The sequence below is a fragment of the Salmo salar genome, chromosome ssa17 (genome assembly GCF_905237065.1).
Source record: "Salmo salar chromosome ssa17, Ssal_v3.1, whole genome shotgun sequence".
Taxonomy (NCBI): domain Eukaryota; kingdom Metazoa; phylum Chordata; class Actinopteri; order Salmoniformes; family Salmonidae; genus Salmo; species Salmo salar.
Window position 1 is genome coordinate 57097322 of NC_059458.1, and position 20336 is coordinate 57117657.

General features: G+C 42.2%; 1 protein-coding gene across 2 annotated transcripts in view; it reads right to left on the bottom strand.

The window, feature by feature from the left end:
• The window catches only part of LOC106576158 (sulfotransferase 4A1), a 19673-nt gene extending 1317 nt beyond the window's left edge, over positions 1-18356 (bottom strand). Inside the window, exons 1-8 of one of the 2 annotated variants that reach the window (XR_006760122.1) lie at positions 18004-18356; positions 11583-11713; positions 10246-10326; positions 10033-10159; positions 9692-9786; positions 4014-4152; positions 2552-2650; positions 1-256 (exon numbers count right to left, since the gene is read on the bottom strand). The exon at positions 1-256 is cut by the window's left edge and continues 1317 nt beyond it. Coding sequence is in view for 1 of the 2 variants with exons in the window: in XM_014153106.2 (XP_014008581.1) it covers positions 144-256; positions 4014-4152; positions 9692-9786; positions 10033-10159; positions 10246-10326; positions 11583-11713; positions 18004-18172 (855 nt within the window). In the remaining variant the exon portion in view is untranslated. The remainder of the gene's footprint in view (positions 257-2551; positions 2651-4013; positions 4153-9691; positions 9787-10032; positions 10160-10245; positions 10327-11582; positions 11714-18003) is intronic. The other variant, XM_014153106.2, reaches the window with a different exon arrangement.
• Between the last annotated feature and the right edge of the window lie 1980 nt (positions 18357-20336).

Sequence of the window (20336 nt, forward strand, 5' to 3'; positions counted from 1 at the left end):
GCGGTGGAGCGATTGATATACACATTATATCCAATACGTGATTGATTGATTGATGAATAGAGGCAGAGGAGTGTACAGTGTTTTGGCAGCAGGAGGAGGAGTGTAGTCCGTGTTCGCGTCGTTGTGGTCAGTCGGTCCGGTCCTCACAGGCCGAAGTCAAAGGTCAGGTCAGACTTGCCCATCTTCTGTCTATACACCGTGTCAAACTTGTCATTCATAGACACGGTGAAGATGTCCTGCCACAGTCCCACGCGACCTGACAGAAGAAAGAGTCACATGATCATACATCACTTCTGTTTTAGCTATGAATGAGACGAATGTCAGAGAGGAATGGTCAGTAGTCAACCTTCGTTATTGCATATTGATCAGCTCATAGGCTATCTATGCTTCCTTATGACTCCCAACCGTGTACAGTGAGGTCCATAATCACCCTCGATAGAGATGAGCAAAAAATACAAATAAATAATACAAATACGGAGCTATACTGTACGCTAAACTTTGGTGGGGAAATTATATTATTTTATAGTAATACAATTGCTCAGAGAAAGAGATTTTGTTTAACAAGTTATATTGAGCAAAATAGCCCCATAACGTCAAAGATCCACCCCCATATTTTACAGTAGGTCGTCAACTCAAAAAGAGATAAAGATAATTACACAAGGAATAGATACACAACGAGTAACAATAACTTTGCTATATACACGGGGTACCAGTACCGGGTCGCTGCGCAGGGGTACGAGGTAATGGAGCTAGATATGTACATACGGTGCAGTCGGGAAGTATTCAGGCCCCTTTGACTTTTCCCACATTTTGACACGTTACAGCCTTATTCGAAAACAATTGTCCTCATCAATCTACACACAATACCCCATAATGACAAAAACATGTTTTTAGAAATGTATGCACATTTCTTAATAAAATAAAATGAAAAACATAAGTATTTACATAAGTATTCAGACCCTTTGCTTTGAGACTCGAAACATGGCAGCCCGCTTGGACTTTGCCAAAAGGCACCTAAAGATTCTCTGGTCTGATGAAACCAAGATTGAACTCTTTGGCCTGAATGCCAAGCATCACGTCTGGAGGAAACCTGGCACCATCCCTACAGTGAAGCATGGTGGAGGAAGCATCATGCTGTGGGGATGTTTTTCAGCAGCAGGGACTGGGAGACTAGTCAGGATCGAGGGAAAGATGAATGGAGCAAAGTACAGAGAGATCCTTGATGAAAACCTACACCAACAGAACAGAGGGCGGTCGATTTGTTCGCTCATTAGGAGGCTACCTCGCCTGCCTCTTTTTCCGAAGCCCGGTGATTAGGGCCTTGTCCGGAGTGAGCAGAATATCTAGAGCTTCCGACTTGTTAAAGAGGCTCGTAAAACAGCCGCTATCTAACGTAGTGCCGTCTCATATATCTAGGTAAGGGGATCGTTCCTGCTTATACACCCTTATTTCCACGCCAAACCCACCACTGGTGTGCGTGACCAAGGCACTCTATTTTCATATCATCTGACCATCGCACCGGTTCCAATCCAAGTGCCATGGACCGTTTTAGCAAACTCCAGGAATTGACATTCATTGGATAACATGAAAATAGAGTGCCTTGGCCACGCACACCAGTGGTGGGTTTGGCGTCAAAATAAGGGTGTATAAGCAGGAAAGTACCCCATACCTACTGTAAAATATGGTGGTGGATCTTTGATGTTATGGGGCTATTTTGCTTCCACTGGTCCTGGTGCCTTTGTTAAGGTCAACGACATCATTAACTTTACTGAGTATCAGGACATTTTTGCCAAAAACCTGGCTGCCTCTGCCAGCAGTCTGAAACTTAGTTGATCTTCCAGCAAGACAATAACACCAAGAACACGTCAAAATCCACAAAGAAATGGTTAACTGACCGCAAAAATCAACATTTTTCAATGGCCATCTCAGTCATATGTATTTGAACCCCATTGAAAACCTGTGGTTTGAATTGAAGAGGGCAGTCCATAAGCACAGACGATGGATATCAAGGATCTGGAAAAATGTTGTATGGAGGAATGGTCTGAGATCACGCCAAATGTGTTCTCCAATCTCATAAAACATTTCAGAAAAAGGCTCAGTGCCGTTATCCTCACAAGGTGAAGTATTGAAAAGGTATTGAAAACATTGTGAGATAAAAAAAATATTACTTGTTAAACTAAATCTCTTTCTCTGAGAAATTGTATTAGAATAAAATTATATAATTTTTAGAGCATACAATATGGGGCGGCAGGTAGCTTAGTGGTGGGCCAGTAACCGAAAGGTTGCTAAATCAAATCCCCGAGTTGACAAGGTAAAAATCTGTCGTTCTGCACCTGAACAAGGCAGTTAACCCACCGTTCCTAGGCCGTCGTTGTAAATAAGAATTTGTTCTTAACTGACTTGCCTACTTAAATAAAGGTTAGATAATATTTTTTTTTTAAATATAGCCCAGTATTTTGTATTATTTATTTGCTACAGTCTTTTTTGCTCATCTATCAACAGCGCCAATCATTTTGGGCCTATGTATGTATGTCTACAGATACGGACTCACCTGTCCTCCAGTAGTGTGTATGGGAATGTGTGTTTATGGCCCTAATAGCTCAGAGCTGTGTGTTAGACCAGCACCAGGCCAGAGGCTAGGGGTCCTGCACTAAAAGAAACAGAACATGGAGAAAACAAGACAAATCTGACAACAAATCATAAGAAAAAAACAACATAACAAAAATCTACAATGATCAACATGAAAAATGAAATCATAATTATATTAAAACGACATTCATAAATCATAATGCCAGAAAAAGTACAACAAATGTGAACGGATTTCCAAACTGAACGGTAAGGTGCAACTCCTTGTGCCAGAAATCACTGAGCTGTAATTACTATGTTTAACCACAGGGTGGCGTTGCAGAGCAGAAATAGGAGTGAATGGAATGCAATATTCCCTATTCCTTTGAAGGTTTATGTTACTGCTGGGGTATGTACATCTGAGTCATGATATGTGGTTTGCTACAATAAAGCTCTAGTTACTCTCTGCTCCTAACAGACCAAGGATCAGACCTCTGCAACCCAGTGCTAACCTTCACCATTATGAGCCAAACAACTAAACTGGCCCTGGATCATTGCTTAAAGATATAGACTACACACAAACACATATTATGTAACTGTTCTACATAGCCTACATACAAATCTGGTATAGGTTGACTCATCCTCAGCCGGCCGAGACATACGCTCCCCCAGGGTTGGCAGAGCTATAAAGCCATATGAACATATTCTATATGCCTTGAAGAGTGTGTGTGCATCCGTATGCATACAGCAACGGATAACATTCCAGCTGGCTGTATTTTGGTGTACGGCTGAGGCTCACACATTGCGTTCTGATATGCTTTTTGTCTCTCTCTGTCATTCTCTCTCTCTCCCTCTGTTCCCACTCTTCTATCCGAGTGCACCATATAATGCACTGCAAGCATGCTTGTGTCTAGGCTTGTGAGTGTCTAATAATAGCCAAAACAATGTATATGATGCAAGCAGCGAAGCTATGAATGGGGCTAGAGGGAGTACAGTGTGTGTGTGTGTGTGTGTGTGTAAAGGTTGGAGTTGGCATACAGTACACACGTTAGGTTACTGTCCCTCTTGGCACACAGCCTTCACCCCTTCCATTCACTTTACGGCACAAAACACGCAATGCTTCAGTAACCCTACAGATCTCTTTACTTTCTCAACTCTGTCATCGGGAGATATTCGGAAATCTCTGCCTCCGTAACGATCATTCCTTGGCTTATCTTTAGTTTCTGTCTACCCCTCACTTCTGTTTTCTTATCTTCCTTTCCTCTATGCCTCTATCCCTCTCTTTTTCGCTCTATACCTCTGTCCTTCCCTTTCCCGCCCTATCTCACTCCCCCAAATCTCTTGCTCCATCTTTCTCCCTCCCTCCCTTCCTTCTCTCCCGACCCCCTCTATTTCTCTACCGCCCTCTCTCCCCCATCCCTCCCCCCTGCGGATGGAGAGGACCTCACCCCTGCAGATAGAGAGGGCCTCTGAGTTGCAGCACTGCTCTATGAGCTGGTTGCAGCTCTCCACCATGGTCTCCAGCTGGGCCTTGTCACACGAGACACCCAGGAACCTCGCCAGCTGCCCCACCAACGTCCCCAGGTCCTGGAGAGAGAGGAGAGGAGAAGAAGAGAGAGAAGGAGAGAGAGAGAGAGAGGAGGAGAAGAGTGAGAGAGAGAGGAGGAGGAGAAGAGAGAGAGAGAGAAGAGAAGGAGAGAGAGAGAGAGAGAGAGAAGAGAGAGAGAGGAGAAGAGGGAGAAGAAGAGAAGGAGAGAAGAGAGAGAGAGAGAGAGAGAGAGAGAGAGGAGAAGAGAGAGAGAGAAGGAGAGGAGAAGAAGAGGGGGAGAGAAGAGAAGGAGAGAGAGAGAGAGAGAGAGGAGGAGAAGAGAGAGAGAGAGAGAGAAAGGAAAGGGAAACGAGTCAAAGACAGAAGACAAATTCAAATAAAATAGTAATTATATTTAGTCACCTCCAAAATGATTGGCAAATTACATGCATGTTACCTCATTTTTACACCCCAGTGAAACAGGAAGCCATGGAAGGCCACAATACAGTTCCTTAAAGGGGCAATCCGCAGTTGTTACATCCATTTTTGGACTTCAGAATTCATTATACAGTGAGAGAAAAAAGTATTTGATCCCCTGCTGATTTTGTACGTTTGCCGACTGACAAAGAAATGATCAGTCTATAATTTTATTGGTAGGTTTATTTGAACAGTGAGAGACAGAATAACAACAAAAAAATCCAGAAAAATGCATGTCAAAAATGTTATACATTTATTTGCATTTTAATGAGGGAAATAAGTATTTGACCCCCTCTCAAGCAGCAAGATTTCTGGCTCCCAGGTGTCTTTTATACAGGTAACGAGCTGAGATTAGGAGCACACTCTTAAAGGGAGTGCTCCTAATCTCAGCTTGTTACCTGTATAAAAGACACCTGTCCACAGAAGCAATCAATTAGATTCCAAACTCTCCACCATGGCCAAGACCAAAGAGCTCTCCAAGGATGTCAGGGACAAGATTGTAGACCTACACAAGGCTGGAATGGGCTACAAGACTATCGCCAAGCAGCTTGGTGAGAAGGTGACAACAGAAACAGAACAGAAACACAAAAGAACTGTCAATATCCCTCGGCCTGGGGCTCCATGCAAGATCTCACCTCGTGGAGTTGCAATGATCATGAGAACGGTGAGGAATCAGCCCAGAACTACACGGGAGGATCTTGTCAATGATCTCAAGGCAGCTGGGACCATAGTCACCAAGAAAACAATTGGTAACACATTACGCCGTGAAGGACTGAAATCCTGCAGCGCCCGCAAGGTCCCCCTGCTCAAGAAAGCACATATACATGCCCGTCTGAAGTTTACCAATGAACATCTGAATGATTCAGAGGACAACTGGGTGAAAGTGTTGTGGTCAGATGAGACCAAAATGGAGCTCTTTGGCATCAACTCACGATGTTTGGAGGAGAAGGAATGCTGCCTATGACCCCAAGAACACCATCCCCACCGTCAAACATGGAGGTGGAAACATTATGCTTTAGTGGTGTTTTTCTGCTAAGGGGACAGGACAACTTCACCGCATCAAAGGGACGATGGACAGGGCCATGTACTGTCAAATCTTGGGTGAGAACCTCCTTCCCTCAGCCAGGCATTGAAAATGGGTCATGGATGGGTATTCCAGCATGACAATGACCCAAAACACACAGCCAAGACAACAAAGGAGTGGCTCAAGAAGAAGCACATTAAGGTCCTGGAGTGGCCTAGCCAGTCTCCAGACCTTAATCCCATAGAACATCTGTGGAGGGAGCTGAAGGTTCGAGTTGCCAAACGTCAGCCTCGAAACCTTAATGACTTGGAGAAAATCTGCAAAGAGGAGTGGGACAAAATCCCTCCTGAGATGTGTGCAAACCTGGTGGCCAACTACAAGAAACGTCTGACCTCTGTGATTGCCAACTAGGGTTTTGCCACCAAGTACTAAGTCATGTTTTGCAGAGGGGTCAAATACTTATTTCCCCTCATTAAAATGCAAATCATTTTATAACATTTTTGACATGCGTTTTTCTTGATTTTTTTGTTGTTATTCTGTCTCTCACTGTTCAAATAAACCTACCATTAAAATTATAGACTGGTCATTTCTTTGTCAGTGGGCAAACGTACAAAATCAGCAGGGGATCAAATACTTTTTTCCCTCACTGTATGTACCCGTTGATTATTGAAGAATATAACTTATAAATGCCTCATGATCTTAGTTCAACTGTCGTACACCATCAGCAAACAATATATAAACTTGTTTTACTCAGTTTGTAAACAAATACAATTTAAACAAACACTATATAGCTTCAAAACATGATTCCTTGCATCCGTAGCCTGGCCTATGAATTTGAGAGCAGTTACATTTCTCCAGCCCCATCCCTCAGCTTTTTATCAAAACCAGGGGTGGGGAGACGGCTTTGTTATTGTTTCTACTGCTGATTGCGCTTTAAGCTGAGGCTAAATTAAAAAAGTCTAAAAAATATATTTAGGGGTGCCAATATTTTTGACACCTACGTATTTATTTGAGAAAACATTATTACTATTATTAAAATCTATTTCTCTGAGCAATATAAAATAATAACAGTTTTGTATAAAACAATTACAATGTTTTGGAGTATACAATATTGCTCAGTATTTGTATTATTTAATTAATACAGTATTCTTTTTGCTCATCTTTATCAAGAGTGCCAATAATTTATGAGATGACTGTACCAAATGATCTCTTTTTCTTATCACTCCCAAATGACCTATGAACTAGAGTTTGATAATGCCTTAATAATATGCATAAGACGGGTTGCAGTACTTTCTATTCCATACACAACCCAGTCACACCACTATGACAAGGTAGTTGGGCTGTATTTATAGGGGGAAGTGGGGGAAGTTGAGCCAAAAGGGTATGGTTTTCTTGTTTCTAGGAAACCATACACAAAATGTATCATTGGACAAAATATACTGAACAAAAATATAAGGCATTATTGATTGGATATGAGGTAACAGTGGTAAAAAGTACAAAGTGTTTGTTAGGTGTTAAGCCTGTGTTAAAATATGCTTAAAGTGATTAAAAGACAAAAAGCGATTGCGTTGAATTGTGTTTGGGAAATAAAGATAGACATGGTTTTAAAAAGGTAGTGGTAATACTTTAATTCAGTACAGAAATGTGTAGGCAGCTTAATTCACCTCATCCCGCTTGTCCAAAACAAGAGGTCTCTGTTGGCACATCTTACCCCGGGTATGAGGTAAGTTGAGCCAAGAGCCCACTTTTTTTGGACAAGCTATGTTTTCAAAACTGTAATGTTTACATGTATTCTGATTATTTTCAGGGATACACAACATCCTGAAATCTATGTAGAAATCTTTGTTAGAAAGAATACTATATTTCCCTTGACGGAGTGATGCTGAATGTAAAAAGCATCTCAACTTCCTCCACTCTCCCCTACATCTCAGACAGAGTGGGGGTTGAACTCTGACTCCGAACATCTGATTATGTCATCTAAGACACGTGTACAGATCCTTCTATGCGTTATCTAGCGGTTATACATTGGAGTTTCATTGCCTTGCAATAAAGAGGCTGAATTGCTGTCTGTCTATGTGGACGGTTATAAACTTTGACCAGAGTTCCTTTTTTCTTTCTATAGAAACAGATGTCTTATCCTTATATAACACACTTGCTCAGCGAATACCCTTGCCATACATGTTACGTTTTTTTCTCAATTGCGTACAAGCCACTTTTGGATCTGTGTTGAAACGTATCTACAGCAGAACAGAAATGATCAAATACATTTTCAGAAATTCTGATCATTTTCTTGCCTTAGTAACTGACTTGCATTTCTTAGACCAACTTTTGTCGTCAGTGAATACAAAAGTCACTGTTAAGTTTTGTTCATAGAATATAACGCATTGTTTTCATCAGAAGAGAAATTTGTGCAATTGCGTTCACTGTTTCTGGCAATCAGTAAATACTACTGCAAAACATTCTAAATCATCCCATCAGTGTCATGCCATGTACAATATATGGAAAGATCTAGGAAATGGGGACTGTCTAATTGCCAAAATATTATGGACATGCAGAGACGCAGAGCATGAAGTTGGGTTACCCATAAGTCATCATCTTCAACATTGTGAACTTTGATAGAGCTTTGCTATGGTGGTGATTGAGGCCTATACATTCATAGCCGCACCATTGTATTCACCTTTTTTATTTGTATTTATTTCTTTACCCCTTTTTCTCCCCAATTTTGTGATATTCAATTGGTATTTACAGTCTTGTCTCATCGCTGCAACACCCCTACGGACTCGGGAGAGGCGAAGGTCGAGAGCCATGCGTCCTCCGAAACACAACCCTGCCAAGCTGCACTGCTCGCTTAACCCGGAAGCCAGCCGCACCAACGTGTCGGAGGAAACTTGCGGATAGTGTTTCTGCGCACCAATGGAAAATCTATATAGCAATGAGCAAACTAGCCTTTGTATTGATACATGGAACTGCATTGTGATGATACCGATGAATGTGCTTATTTATTTTTTTCTATCAGGAATAATATTTGTGTATGAAATTGTTTGGTGTAATATGCATAAAAGGAGAGTAAAAGCCCAGAATCTGCACCTTTGGATAGTTGTACTTCCTTTTTAGTGACTGCAAAGAAAATGCATTGATCTACTTGGATTTTTATTAGACAGACTAACTTTCTGTTTTGTCTGCTTGGACTCAAGTATGGTTGTGTTAATTTTTTTGCAGGCAGTCATGTTCTTTTGATCAATCTGAAATTTTGACGGTATAATATCATTTTGATGAATGGATTTATGTTTTGAGATGGCATTTACTGTTTTGCCAAAGGCCACAGAGATCTCTTTTGAACTCTATTTTGGAAGTCGACAAAATTGAAAAAAAATGCTTGTACGCGATTGAGAAAAACTGTAACCTGTTTGTTTTCCAAGAAGGGTAGGCTACTTTCCCCCAACAGTGTCAATGCTGTAACTACGCTGTAACAGTGATAGTCACTTTGAGTGATAGTGAATAAGATCACGTCCTGGAAGGCTTGCTAGTGTATATACTGTATAAATGTTCATGTTTGCAAATGATCCCTAATAAGAACACGTTGTGTGTGTTGTGTGTGAGCATGAGAGCCCGCATGCGTGTGTGTGTGTGTGTGTGTGTGTGTGTGTGTGTGTGTGTGTGTGTGTTTGTTTCCGTGCAATGCAGCCCTGCAGGGACCTTTGGAACAGCAAACAACACTATTGATTTGTCCCCATTCTTCCCCAGTGAGAGTACAGTTACAGTTATGTTCCATAGACCGGAACTCTGGTTGCCACGTAGCTCTGAGGGTGGTACGATTATCATAGGGGTTAGGTGGTATGGGTAAAGTTAGAGTGACATTGGGGATAGGATAGAGCAGGACCACCCAAAGTAGGGCCAAACGGCCTGCTAGAGGCTTCCAGAATGATCTTATGTATAATGGTGGGTTTTTGCGGCTCACTAACCACTGTACCTCTACGATAGAGGGTGGAGGTTCACGTAAGGTTTGGGTTTAGTTAGATATATGGTAGACAGTAGATATAGACGAGTGACAGAGGGAGAGACAGAGAGAGGAAGGGAGGGAAAGAGTTTTTTTTTACCTTGTACATGTCTTCATATTTCAGGAAGAGGACGTTTGAGTCCATGCGATGCTCCCAGAACTCCTGTACATGCTCAAACCAGGAACCATATCCCACTATGAGACAGAGAGAAAAAGAAGGGGAGAGAGAGAGACATAGGTGGAGAGAGTTTAGTGACTTTCCCCAGGTGACACGGCTTCTCTTCCCTCTTCACACAACCTGGCCTGATAAGTTACTTAATAACTAAATAATGCCACCCATTCCTCTTAGTCCCAATTAAGAAAAGTAGTCCAGTGTAGACAGACGACACAAGATGAATAGTGACACACCTGGGCGGGTGAACCCTGAAATCTGACACTCACACTTGTCGTTCATGAAGCGTCTGCAGAACTCCTGGAAGGTTCCGCGGTAGCTCATGGTTCTGAGGGAGCGGTGGAACTGGTAGTAAGACACCACAAGATCTTTAGGGTTCCTCGCCATGTAGATCACCTACAGGAGAACCACATAGAACCACACAGACTATTAGGATTGAATACATGGAAACATTATACAAACCAATTGAAGTGTACTCTAACCTTGGACTCTCCATTGTGCATGGCTGTAGGCAGGAAGCGGTAGGGCAGGTGGCTTTTGATCAGACGAGGAGACGTCAACTCCTGTGAAAACATAGAGGAATCATCATCATGACATTGGGAACAGAGACAGTATAAAACAAGGAGCAGAAAAACACCTAATCCATTTCTTGCTTTGCATTGAAATATGGTGCTGGATGTTGTGTTTTGGTTAACTGTACCTGTCTGTTTTACAAGCAAGTGATTCAGGATCAGGAAGTAATAATACTCAGTGCTGTAAGCCTACCTGTATGATGTCTAGGTTAGACTGAGGGTACTCCAGAACAGTAGTAATATTCAGTACTGTAGGCCTACCTGTTTGATGTCTAGGCCAGGTTGAGGGTACTCCAGAACAGTAGTAATACTCAGTACTGTAGGCCTACCTGTATGATGTCTAGGCCAGGTTGAGGGTACTTGTTACATTCCCCAGTTTCTGTGTTGTGGGTTTGTATGTGTGTATTTCAGGAAATGGGTTCCTGGATTCTAAGCAGCTGATTGGTTGGCCCCTTCGATGATTGGAGCTCTGAACCCTCCCTCTCGTCAGGGGAAACAGCTGTTTTCAATTACCAACTCCTTCTGCAGCTGGATAAAAGCCAGTGTTCCTTTGTCAGGAAGAGAGAGCTTCTTTGATGTACTGGGTTGGTTGTTGCCCAGTGACAGTTTTGTTTAAAGTATTTTGTTGCTGCTACTTCTGAGGTATGTGTATGCAAATATCAGACTCAGTGTTTTTGTTTATTGAAATTGTTCACTTTAAGTTGTATTTGTTCCCGGGGGGGAAGGCACCTTGAGTGCTTAGGCAAGAGGCCTGCTGGTGTACATATACCTGTAGTATTTACTGTCTATGCACACTAGGTAAGAACTGGTTAGTATATTGGTTAGCGCGCCAGGTGGTGCTAAGAATAGGTAACCAGTGGGTAGGTAGGAGGGGGTGAACTTTAACTTTTTTGCTTTGGTTCCGTCCAGCCCCTTTTACCCACTTTACCGTGTGAAGGAAGAAAATAAATCCCTGTAAATGTTAATATTCTCTGCTTCTGTCATCCTTCCCTGCACCTACAATCACATACCTCTTTCACTCCACGGGAAGTTGAGGTGTAGCAGGGTGTTATGTACACCTCTTGGAGGGAACGCAACAGTATTCCAGAATAGTAGTAACACTCTGTGCTGTAGGCCTACCTGTATGATGGCCAGGCTGCGGGTACTACAGAACAGTAGTAATACTCAGTACTGTAGGTCTACCTGTGATGTCTAGCCCAGGCTGAGGGTACTCCAGAACAGTAGTAATACTAGTACTGTAGACCTACCTGTATGATGTCTAGCCCAGGCTGAGGGTACTCCAGAACAGGAAGCTGCTCATCGATGTTCATCAGACCAATCTCATCTGGGTCCGCCCCCTGACTCACCAGATACACAACCTCCTGAAGGAGACTGGTACCTGGGAGAGTGGGGGTAGAGAGACTCAATATGAAAAGGTAAATGGGTAGTCGTTTGTCTAAATGTAAAATGACACCAACGAGGGAAAAATTCACAGCCCAAACTACACCATTATAGTGCTATGTTTAGCAAACATTTCCCAACCTCACACACCAAATGTGTGTGAAAAAATATATAAACGGAACTGGAGGTCCGAACAGTATTTATGTTCTGGAGAATGTATAAAAGATCGGTGAAGAATCCAGCTACGAACTGGTCCGTTTGGTACAATTTTGTGAAACTCATGAGACAATACGGCCACATTTACCATAACGCTGTTTATACAATAGCCTCAGTTATGAGGCTTACATCTAATTGTTGTATGAAATGAATGAGTGAGGATGGAACTGTTTGTGAAATTGTGTAATGTGATTTTGGACTGTTCAATGAAGGAAACCATACCACGTGGTTAAACTCTTAAGACTATCGATACCGACAATAAGAACAAGTCTTTGATATTAATTACTAGTCTGCAGCTAGGAATTCGGTATCATTGAATGCGACAACCGCCGAAACATCTATTCTATAACGACATGAATGAATGTTACTCTGAACTATCCATTCTAACCACGACAGAGAGGGCCGAAACTCTCCAACAGAAACAAACTTTTCAACAGAGATCCCGACGACACACTGAGCGTAAATATATATATTGATTGCAATTATTCCCGAATGAGTGAGCGTTCATGTGCAAAGGATTAGTATTTCAATTGTTATAATTATCAACTCTGTAGTGTCCATCTTTTGCGCCCTTCTCAGTCCCTCTGTCAACCAAGCCGCCATGCCGGTTTAGCCCACTAGGGCACATTCCCCTATCATTTCTTTGTAACCATATCTACTTTGTTTGTTTTATGCATTTCTGTGAGTACTTAGTAAATAAATTATTTTAAGACAATTGATGTATGGATGACTCATAGTGAAGACTTGGTTCGTGCAGATAACCAACAAATTACGACGTTTGGAATGAGACTAACGTGAGGTAAAGAATAATTCATTAATCAGAAGACTAAGTGATCAGATATTAAAATATCTGAAAGTTATATTAGGAAAATTATAACTTTTGTAATCTGAATATTTTCCTTGGTGCCCCGACTTCCTAGTTAATTACAGTTACATGATTAAGTAGTTTAATCTTTATAAAAAATTATCTTATTACGTGATTAATCTTCAGTTTAATGATGCCAGAGACACGACTCTGGGAATACAGATAAGCATCTGTTGGTCACAGATACCTTAAAAGGTAGGGCCGTGGATCAGAAAACCAGTCAGTATCGGGTGTGACCACCATTTGCCTCATGCATTGCAACACATCTCCATCCCATAGAGTTGATCAGGCTGTTAATTGTGGAATGTTGTCCCACTCCTCTTCAATGGCAATGCAAAGTTGCTGGATATTGGTGGAAACTGGAACACGCTGTCGTACACATCGAGCCATAGCATCCCAAACATGCTCAATGGGTAACATGTCTGGTGAGCATGCAGGTCATTGACGAACCGGGCCATTTTCAGCTTCCAGCAATTGTGTACAGATCCTTGCGACATGGGGCTGTGCATTATCATGCTGAAACATGCTGAAACATGAGGTGATGGGGGTGGATGAATGGCACAACCCCACCGACACCATGGGGCGCTCTGTTCACAATCAGCAAACCTCTCGCCCACACATCATACGTTGTCTGCGGTTGTGAGGCCGGTTTGAAAGAAATTAGCTTTTTGTGTGTAAGGAACATTTCTGTGATCTTTTATTTCAGCTCATGAAACATGGGACAAACACTAAACATGTTGCATTTATATTTCTGTGCAGTACAGGTTTATACCGAATGCTGCAATGCTAGTTTGGCTATTTTAGCTAGCGAACCTTAGCTAGTTAGCTAGCTAAGCTAGGACCAAAGCTAGCACAGTATCCGGATCTTTTCCTTTTCCACTGCAGTTTCAGATCAGCAGCACTCAGTGAGTCAGTGTTAAACATGGTGAGAAAGTAGCTAGTGCCCCTAATGGAAGTACCAATGCCAAAGAGGAGAAAAGTGCAGGACATAAGGTTTTTTTTGCAGAGAATTGTAAATGAATGAATGGCTACATAGCTAGCTAACTACACTGTACATACTATAATGGTCTGGTAATATGTAGTCAGCTAGCTAGCTATACATATTTTGCCAGACAGTAAATCATTTAGCTAATAATCAGAATCTAATTCATGTTAATAAGTTAACCCCATCATTGTTCAGGTCAGCCATTTTTGTCGTATGATAATGGAATTAGGTCAAATGATTATGGCACGGTTCAAAGACAGGCAATAGAGAGTGAGGGAGAGAGCACCACCCATGTTGAAGCAGGGAGAGGACGAACAGGTCATCAGGTGAGAATTTTGAATTTGTGTTATAAAGCAGTCTGGTAAAGCACTTTGACCAGCAATTTACATCGCACACAGATTGGAACTATCAGTTCAACTCATCTTGCTGACTAAGCCCAAGTGCTATAACAAAACAGTTGTTGCCTAGATTCTAATTTCATATTGTTGTCATGGCAGGGGACAGAGACAGTCAGTGGAGAGAGCGTGAGAGAGAGGACTGCCCATGTTAAGGCAGGGAGAGGACGAATAGGTCATCAGGTGAGAATTTGAAATGTAGTGGTGAAGAAACAATGGTGAACACACACATTTTGAATATTTAAATGTAGTCCTATAAGACATGCCTTGTAGATGTATTATTGTTTACATTTAATCATATTTTGGCAATAGAAAGGCCCTTCTATTTTGGCAATAGAAAGTAAGACAAGGTTTGTCATGTTTGATGAAGGGGACTGAGCCACAAGTCAGGGACCAGTTGACTACAGATGACAGGGGCAGAGCCACCGAACAAATAGAAGTTATCGACATCAGTACCAGCACAAAGCCAAATCAACCACATCCCAAGTGTATTGTAATCCAGAAGCGAGCTGACAGTTTTGTCATTTCAAGAGAAGTGGTTTCAAGTTTCCCCTGGCTGCATTACAGTACTCTTTAAAGGGGGTTTTATGCTTCCACTGCACCAAAGCTTTTCTGAATAAGTGGTCACGCTTTGGCAAAAACTCAGACCCTGCCTTTTATTGTCCCCAGCACACCTGCACATGCTGTTTAATCAGCTTCTTGATATGCCACACCTGTCAGGTGAATGGATTATACTGGCAAAGAAGAATATTTGAGAGCAGTATAGTTGTATACTGAATGCTGCAATGCTAGTTTGGCTATTTTAGCTAGCTAACCTTAGCTAGGTAGCTAAGCTAACACCAGGCTTTAGAAATTGGAAGAAGGCTCTTGAGAAGTTTTCAGCTTATGCTAAAAGAGCTCACAAAAATCAAACCCTGTGGACTCACAGTTATCTACTGCTTTAAGAAGAGGAAGCAAAACATTGTCTACTGAAAATGGAAGGTTCAGTGAAGTTCTTTGCAAGACAGGTTGAGGCCTTAAGAGGTCATGAGGAAGAACATGAAAATCTTTAGGAACTTTTTAAAAGGCAGAAGACAACAAAGTCCTTCAGAGCTGGTTAAAGAGGCGCAACCATGATTACACTAGCCCTAAGATACAGAATAAGATTCTTAACTTAATGAGCAATGACATAATTTGAAGAATAGCCAAAATCATCTGATCTCTCCCCTCCCCCCAACAACACAAAGTTACTCCCTTGGCTGTCGAACAGGCGAACAGTGAGTATTGACTGTGCGCTTGGGTTGTGAGGTTTCCAGATGTTTCATATCGTCATACCATCCTTCTCTCATTCCAGGATTTACTGTATTACCGGTTTAGTGCACAAGGGGGCGCCAAAAACGTAAAAACCATTGGGCATCTGCTACCAAAATTCTAACAAAATTAGTGAATTTCCATGGAGGCTGCTAGCTAAATATGCTTACAAGCAAGAACAAAAATAAACAAATAGCAAATCCACCTCAAAGTTATACATACACTACCATTGAAAAGTTTGATGTGACTTAGAAATGTCCTTTTTGAAAGAAAAGCTATTATTTTTTTTGTCCATTAAAATATGATGCACAAATTTTGTGTTTTAGTTGCACTTCTCCACTAGGATGAGAATTCATGAACGGGCATTCTATCAGCAGACGGCTCTGACTGATGTCTAGCTCTCTTCTCAGGTACTTTTCTCTGTACTTTTCTCAGGTAAAATTCAAGATTAACTGTAAGCAAAACATTAGGAAATATGTATGGCTACATTATGTCTACGATAAACATTAGAAATGATGACCATGCATCGTTTTTGCAAAAAATACCTTGCTTTTTCGTTGTAAACTCATTTACTTGTGTGGCTGCCATCTGTCGAATGTGTTGCACTAACATATGTTCTGTTAAGGAAATCTATAGTTGCACGTCCCTGATCACTCTGTTGAAGCAAAAAAACACTGTTGACTTTCAATATAAAACGCAACCCCTGTCAATACTCAGCTACTCCTGCTTTTACCCGTTGTGCTATTTACAAACAAACATGACTGGCTCAACTATTCTGGGGAACTATGATAAGCTTCATAATGTAAAATAATGTGACCGATGAAATGAAGAACGTGATCTGCTTTATCTCCTAATGCATTGCACAAGTTGACTGCAGGTATTTACTTAAAGTAGCTACAAATGGTATTGACTGTATTGAAAAACCACCCAGTGGCTTTTTGTTTTCACCCACGTAGCGCGTGAAAATCGTCTGTCCTCGGTTGCAACACTCACTACCGAGTTCCAAACTGCCTCTTCCCAGAAGAGTGGAGGCTGTTATAGTAGCAAAGGGGGGACCAACTCCATATTAATGACTGTAATTTTGGAATGAGATGTTCGACAAGCAGGTGTCAACATACTTTTGGTCATGTAGTATATGTAAAATGGAGTAGAATTGCATGAAATGTTTATAAAAGGCCATTTCTTCTTGGACCTGAAAATGTGATGATCGATTCATACAATGCTTCTACTAGAAAGGGGATCTTTCCACCACTACTCTTGTCCACAGTGGTCTGCGAACACAAAACCTTCTGGTCTTCAGCCCTGTCGCTATCAACATTCCTGTGTTGCCATGTAATGTTTGCAAGATTAAGAACAGTTTCTAAAACTGCATATCTAAGACTCTGGTCCGTCCAAGAAGTGAGGGTAAACGTATACATGTTCTCTGCTGTCCACTTTGGTTTAATTATTATTTTGGGTACAGGGGTCAATTGTTTTTTTTCAAGCGTTCAGGGAGGGTTTAGGTCATATATTTAGCTGGAGGGAGGGCCAGCCATTTGCGTTTCAGAGGTCTGATTCTATCCATGTAACCCTTATTATAAATAACATTCACTCCCTTACAGTGCTAATATTGTAGGGAACAACATCGCTGATCACTGACTGCCAGACTGCACCTGTTACCAGGCCTAGACAGCACAACAACCCAGACTGCTCCCGCCTCTCTTCTTCTCTCTTCTCTCTCCTGCAATTATACTTTACTCCTGCAGATGCAGATATAGTGCACTACTGAAATCCAGTGTGGACAGAGAAGAGACATTTAAAGGAATAATTGCTATATATGTCTCTGAAAGATTTGACTCCCACAATGAACTTGAGGGAAGATGGATATTTATGGCCACCTAGTCACGTGACCAGGAGGACCCACCCGTGGAACGAGTTCTGCTCCAGCACAGGTTGTCAACACACAAGTGCGTCACGCGCAAGCACAGCGTAGCCCGGTCAGCAGCAACACAGCACTGCGCCAAGCAGTCTGTATCTGACCGAAAGAGACGGATATAAGCAGTAACCCGAGGCCTGAAAATTCAATACATTGTCTGTGTATCCTCCGGTAACATATGTCAACAGCGAATGGATGCGAAGAGCGCTGGCGTTTAACGTAACTCGAAGGTTCCCATGATAAGTTATTGATTTTAGCAGCACATAACTCAGAATGAAAAGTCCTTCAATGAGCTGCCATGACTGCCACGAAATCAGACTGTTGTCTATTTGTGAATGTTCCTAACGCAGCCTGGCGATCGCAGCATTTAGCCTGCTGCAGGCTATGTTTGGAGAGAGGTAACGATTGACGCATTTCCCTCACAGGCCAGTGCAACTCTGAACACGATGCAATAATAAACGTATAAGGACTCAACTGAAGACAATTGCATTGATTACACACGACACAATATGACGAAAGTAATGTAAAGCAACTATAGACCTACACCTAAGACCCTGCATTCTCTAGTGAGGGTACTGCACTAACATATCGCATAGCATCAACACTTGCCAATATTGTTTACCTGACTTGGGATACGTGACAATCCATATGTCGCTACTTCTGAGGGAGAAGTTGGCGATCTCCTCCATCTTTCCTCTGCAGAAGGGTGGGAGCCGCACTCCATCAAACTCAAAGTATTTGCTCTCAAACTCTATCGGTGTGCTTGGCGTATCTGCCTCGCTCTCGGCCATCCTCAAAACGGGCACCAAACGACAATATATTTGTAATCAATTGAAAGGTTATAATTAGATTTGTTTTGAGAGCGATAATAATTATCGTCTCGAGTCGAGATATATGGTCAGGCTAGGACGTGATAATCCGCGAGCGAAGTACGCATTGACCTTCAGCCAATCACGTCGTAGCAAAGTGATGTAATGCGATGCGCTCATGTGATGCGCGTGCCTCCTCCTCAGCATCAGCACCAGTTCGCTGTTGCGGAGCACGCGCGTGCTCACAAGTGTTTGTAGCCGGAAGAGGAATGCTTTCAAGCATAGGCTACATGAAGCATTCAAGCCGATGCAGGTAGTTGTTCTTGGCATTTAAAATCAAGAGATTATTATAATACATTTTACGTCAATGGCCTTCTTCATTGGCCTATGTAATGGTCCCTTGTTTGATCTGGGTAGACTACCCATGTGAGCCGACACCCGTAAAACGCTACAAAGCCACCCGCGCTTCAGTCTCCTCCTGAATTTAACTGCGCGAATACACAACACATTACGGTATCTCAAGTTTTATGGTAGAAAAGCTGAGTCGGATGCACAGATAGCGACAATAGCTACAAATCATACCAAGCAAACAGTTTGAAGCACACGTATCCAATCTTCCACCAAACAAGTTTACCAAATCGTTTATTTAATTTTCTGGCCTTATCAAAAATCACTTTGATATCACGAGTAGAGTGAGGCTGCATAGGCTGCAGTAGCCTACCGGATGCTGTTTACCAAATGGTTAATTGTGAATGCAAGATGGCGCTGAAGGCAGTAAATCGTTGGCTTTAATAGCCGATAATCAGTTGGAATACCATGTTTGCATTTTACATCACGCTTCCCTCTTTTGCCTTCAAGTTGACTCTTTTTCAAAAAGTGAATCTATGGCATTATTTCGGATGCTTAAGACAGAAGCTAATACTATACTAAATAAAACCAATTATTTGAACAACAGTGCAGAAAGTATGGTTTCACATTCATCAAGTTCTAAATAGTGTGTCTTCACCGAGATTCGGCCTCATACCCTCATGTCCCTGAACATTCCATAATTCCCTACTCCACCTGCTAAGCTACCTGTCATGTGAAAGAATCTGTACAAAATCCTAACTATATTTGTATGTACGGTGTATAGTAGAGGTCAGTGTTTGAAAGCAACTTGGAATCGAAGAAAGCATCGAAACCAAGGTGAAGTCAGTTGGATCTTGCATTTAGTAACACATGGTTTGAAAAAGCATGTGATAAGAAGAAGCTTCAGATGTGATTGATGAAGTACTTCTGACAAAGTGATACATACATCGGCACTCTGCTATCGAAATCACACCGATAGTGTTTTGCAAGTACCTGACCAAAAGTATGTGGACACCTGCTAGTCGAACATCTCATTCCAAAATCATGGACATTCATATGGAGTTGGTCCCCCCTTTGCTGCTATAACAGTCTCCACTCTTCTAGGAAGGCTTTCCACTAGATGTTGGAACATCATCCATGCTTCCATTCAGCCACAAGAGCATTAGTGAGGTCGGGCACTGATGTGGACGATTATGCCAGGCTCACAGTCGGCGTTCCAATGCATCTCAAAGGTGTTCAATGGGGTTGAGGAGAGGGCTCTGTGCAGGCCAGTCAAGTTTTTCCACACTGATCTCAACAAACCATTCTGTATGGACCTTGCTTTGTGCACGAGGCCATGCTGAAACAGGAAAGGCACTTCCCCAAACTGATGCCACAAAGTTAGGAGCACATGTCACAATGTCATTGTATTCTGTAGCGTTACGATTTCCTTTCACTGGAACTAAGGGGCCTAGCCCGAACCATGAAACAGCCCCAGACTATTTTTCCTCCTCCACCTAACTTTACAGTTGGCACTATGCATTGGGGCAGGTAGCGTTCTCCTGGCATCCGCCAAACCCAGATTTGTCTGTTGGACTGCCAGATGGTGAAGCGTGAATCATCACTCCAGAGAACGCGTTTCCACTGCTCCAGAGTCCAATGGCGGTGAGCTTTACACCACTCCAGCTGATGCTTGGCGTTGCGTATGGTGATCTTAGGCTTGTGTGCGGCTGCTCGGCCATGGAAACCCATTTCATGAAGCTCCTGACGAACAGTTATTGTGCTGACGTTGCTTCCAGAGGCAGTTTGGAACTTGGTA